Source organism: Histoplasma capsulatum, genomic scaffold, assembly GCF_000149585.1.
Source record: "Histoplasma capsulatum NAm1 scaffold_6 genomic scaffold, whole genome shotgun sequence".
Taxonomy (NCBI): Eukaryota; Fungi; Ascomycota; class Eurotiomycetes; order Onygenales; family Ajellomycetaceae; genus Histoplasma; species Histoplasma mississippiense.
Window position 1 is genome coordinate 1,749,963 of NW_001813977.1, and position 3,930 is coordinate 1,753,892.

The following is a 3,930-nucleotide window of genomic DNA, read 5'->3' on the forward strand; positions in this document are numbered from 1 at the left end:
ACTGACTATATCAATGATGAGATTGACTTTATTTGAATTCAATACTTTAATAAAATTATTAAAAAACATCAATAAAACAATCATCAATTGCTATTTCTTGATAATTATGAATTTCATTGCATTGAAGAATTTCTGCAATACTGCAATCTTCACAAGATAATTCTATATGAATTTCCTTCATATTCAACACATATACTACAACCACTAGATGAGGTGCTATTTCAGCAATATAAACATTATCATTTAAAGACAGTTAATCAAATCATTTGATATGAATATGAGCAATATGAAAAATATTAATTTTTATAGAATTTAATTGACATCTGTAAAAAAATCTTTCAACTCTTCATTATTCAAACTGATTTTATAAATTATGATATCATTTTTTTTAATTTATAATTTATATTCAATAAATTAAATTCTAAAGTTTCTGACTGCTCTAAATTGTGAATATATGAAGAAAATAACTCTTTTTCTTTTCAATCAAATTGTTCAATTACTTTCTTCTCACAATTATTCTCCTTGAAGATAATTGAAAAGCTATAATATCATATTCAAATAACAAAGAAAACAATATAAAATATGAAAAATATATTCAATTTCAAATCATCTCATTTGAGCAATTGATTGCACAAGATTTTCCAAGACAGTCTCATACAGATGGAATTCAATGCTATTGTAATGTGACAGCACCGAGGCGATTGCTACTCAGCAGCGGCACAGAGAAGGATGGTATACAATGAAAAGTTTTATGAATGAATTTGATTATTTCATTTGAACCGCAAGCTTATAGAATACTATACAAACACTGAATTATCAGAAATACTCAGCACATTAAGAATATTGTATGATGTATGTATGTATGTATAGGTTTAACGTCCCGGAGAGAACACGAGCAGCGCCCGTGTTTCAGAAGCCTCCCGAAGGGCATGGAGACGTGCTACGCTGGAGAGATTTCTATGTACACAGAGAGAGAAAACAGAATCCAGGTGGCAACTCTTGAGAAGACTCAGCTCATTGCAAAGGATTTTTCTGAGCTGCGCATCCACTTCTGGCCCGACGTATGGCCATTCATGGTGGGGCTATAGTGTGGTTCCCTGAGGGGACCGCCGCTGCCGTGCCTGGAAGGCTTTATAGTGAGCAGAGAGGGATACCTCTCTCAGTTGATCAGAAAGCTGTCTGTGCTTCTAACATCAGAAGAAAGACAGACAAGATAAATAATGAAGGAGAGAGCACTGAAGAAGGTTGTGACAGGAAAAGAGCAGAGAATGACAGAGAGAGCAAAGAAAAGAAGGAAGAAGAAGCATTTGAGCCGATAGAGACAAGGGCAAACGAGAGGAAAACAAAGCAGAGCACGCGTAGATACAATGCCGGCAGTCAAAACCATATCAGCTGAGTCAGACACGTAGACTGTACTGATTACACCACAGCTAATTGAGACAGATGAGCCTAGTTGTGCTATCTGTACTGTCTGCATAGACTGTGATGTCCCTGGCAGTTGCACTAGCTACCGTGGGTGTACTCAGCAGGCCGGCCTCGTGGAACTGCTGCGGGGGTTGTCAGATGGTTTGCAGCCAGCCGGCTGCGTTACCTTGTGCAGTACCGTGTGTAGAACTGCGTGCAGTCCAGCAGTTCTACAAAGTCTGTAGGGGTCAGAGATCCTAGATAGGCAACAGCTGTCGCCCGGTTGTGTGGCCGTGCTGCTGGCCTCTTGGGCCAGTGAAGAAAATGCCTCTGTGAGTGTCGACAGAGCACCAAATGTTCTGGGCTCTTGTTGTGTCCACAGACACAGGTGAGCCTCGCATCTGCATGCTGGAAACGCCTGTGGTACCAGGAGAAGTCCCCATGAGAGGAGCGGAGTGCGAGCCAGCGGTGAAGGGCATGCCGTGGCATGGTGAGCTCCGGAGGGGCCTTCACTTGGTATTCCACAGTCGGCCTGCTGAAACTCCAGCCCCGGTACCAGTCAGAGAGCTTGCCACAGGCTCCACTCCACCACTTTCGCCTTGCCTCTTGGCTGAGCTGCTTGGCCACTGTGCGGACCCCACTGACTGTGGGTGTGGCCTCGAGACCATAGGCTGGGGCTGCAGTGGATGAGACTGCCCGCTTAGCCAAGCGGTCTGCTTCCTCATTGCCCTCTATCCCCATATGCCCAGGAGCCCATTTCAGGCCGACATTGTGCTGTCTGAGGAGCTCATGGCAGCGGTTGTAGGCCCAGTTTGAGGAGGCTGCTGCACTGCCCCGTATGCCCCAGATGACTGAGGTGTTGTCGAGGCAGAGCCAGATTTGAGGGTTGCTGCTGTCCTCTGTGACACAAGGTAGGAGCTTCACAGCGCACTCTAATGCCCGGCAGGCACCAACTGCCTCAGCGTCGAAGACATGTGACATAGGGCTCAGCGCAGCTGAGAAGCTGGCCAGCTGTTTATTTCCCTGATAGACTATGAAGCCATAGCCCACCTGCCTGCTGTTGTCAAGGCTCCGTTCTGATCCATCTGAGAAAACATATAGATCTGTTGAGGGTTGACTTCTCCACCATTCCTTGAATGCCTGGGCAGCACTCTTTTTGTCTACACCCTCTGTGGGGTCTGTCCCGCATCCCTCTGAGTAGTGTGGGATGGCAAGTGTGGGTCTATTGACTGCAGGTAGCAGCGCCCCCAACCGCTGGATCTTGGTCTTTGAGCGCTGCCGGGTTCCAGCCCCTCTTCCTCGTGTGATCATTGGAGGCGCTATCCGTGAAGCCAGTGGGTGCTTCTCATCCACCACCTGAAGCCTTGTCGCGAATCGCATTTTGGCCTCCTCCAGAGCTACCATTGCTGATGGGAGCCCAGCATCCCGGTATAGGGTAGCGATGGGCGTTGTACGGAAAACTGGGAGGACCCCTCTGGCTGCCATAGTAAGCACCTTCTCAACTGTCCCCACATGCCATCCCAGGCGGGAGCTAACCTCCCCACTCCTGCCCGTGTGCCTTGCTGGCTGCGTGCGGCCGCCGTACCAGGCCTCTGTGCCATAGAGCAGTGAGGGAACCACGCAGGTGGTGACCGCCTTCCGCAGAGCGTCTGCTGGGGGCCCGTCTCTGGTCTTTCCCAGACTCCGGATGTGCTGGGCCACGGCCCTTGCCTTCTTTGCCCGGGTGGAGACATGTGGTCTCCAGGTGAGCCTTCTGTCGAAGTGTACACCCAGCCAGCGAAGTGCTGGCTCCTGTCCAGCTGGGGCAGTAACAGGGTGAACAGTGAGATCCTCAGACACAACTACTGCTGGTGCCTCATTGTGTCGCTTTCTTGTAAGATGGATCATCTCAAGTTTCTCTGGTGCGAAGGCCACCTTGTTTATCTCCCCCCACCTCAGAATACTCTGTATATCCTGTCTGAGAAGGGTGGCATTGTTGTCAAGTGAGTGGGTCGCCCGCCAGATGTTCAGATCATCCGCATAGCCAAAGCGCAACTCTGAGTTTTGCCACAGCAGCTCTGCCAGGTACAGAAGGAACAGTATTGGTGACAAAGGAGACCCCTGTGGCGTGCCACATTGCATCTGATGTGCTGCTGTGGTGGTCCCCTCCAGCCGGACCTGAGCTCTGCGTTCAGCGAGGAAACTGTCAATGAGCTGCAGCAGCTCGCGTGGCAACCCCTGCTGCGCCATTCAAAGATAGTGAAATAGAGCAACAGAGGTTTATTGTGGCGGACGTAAAGCTTGCGAAAACAGAATTTTCTGCCACCCCCTGAAAAATAGTAGCAAAACACCGCAGAAATAACCAAAATATCCACGTATCTCTAGAATCATTCAAATATCATCCAATTCATTCAAATACGCACCTTTATCATCAAATCTGCACCTTTATCATCAAATCTGCCAATATGCCCCGCAACACCCACCGTTCTACTGCCTCGCAAGCTCGTAAAAGGACTCCAACTACCCTGCGTCTTCGTCTGTCCAAAC

At 48.1% G+C, this 3,930-nt stretch overlaps 2 protein-coding genes across 2 annotated transcripts in view; one reads left to right on the forward strand and one right to left on the reverse strand.

Annotated features, from left to right (window-relative positions):
* Positions 1-929: 929 nt before the first annotated feature.
* HCAG_06842 (predicted protein) lies at positions 930-1,319 on the forward strand (the record flags this gene model as incomplete). Its single annotated transcript, XM_001539187.1, has 2 exons — positions 930-1,061; positions 1,227-1,319. The coding sequence occupies 2 exons, from the start codon at positions 930-932 to the stop codon at positions 1,317-1,319; spliced, it is 225 nt and encodes a 74-aa protein (XP_001539237.1).
* Positions 1,320-1,587: 268 nt separating this feature from the next.
* HCAG_06843 (conserved hypothetical protein) overlaps positions 1,588-3,930 on the reverse strand; it is a gene marked incomplete at both ends in the record, with an annotated part of 3,336 nt that continues 993 nt past the window's right edge. Inside the window, 2 exons of the mRNA XM_001539188.1 lie at positions 1,588-3,624; positions 3,807-3,877. Of these exons, the coding sequence (XP_001539238.1) occupies positions 1,588-3,624; positions 3,807-3,877 (2,108 nt within the window). The remainder of the gene's footprint in view (positions 3,625-3,806; positions 3,878-3,930) is intronic.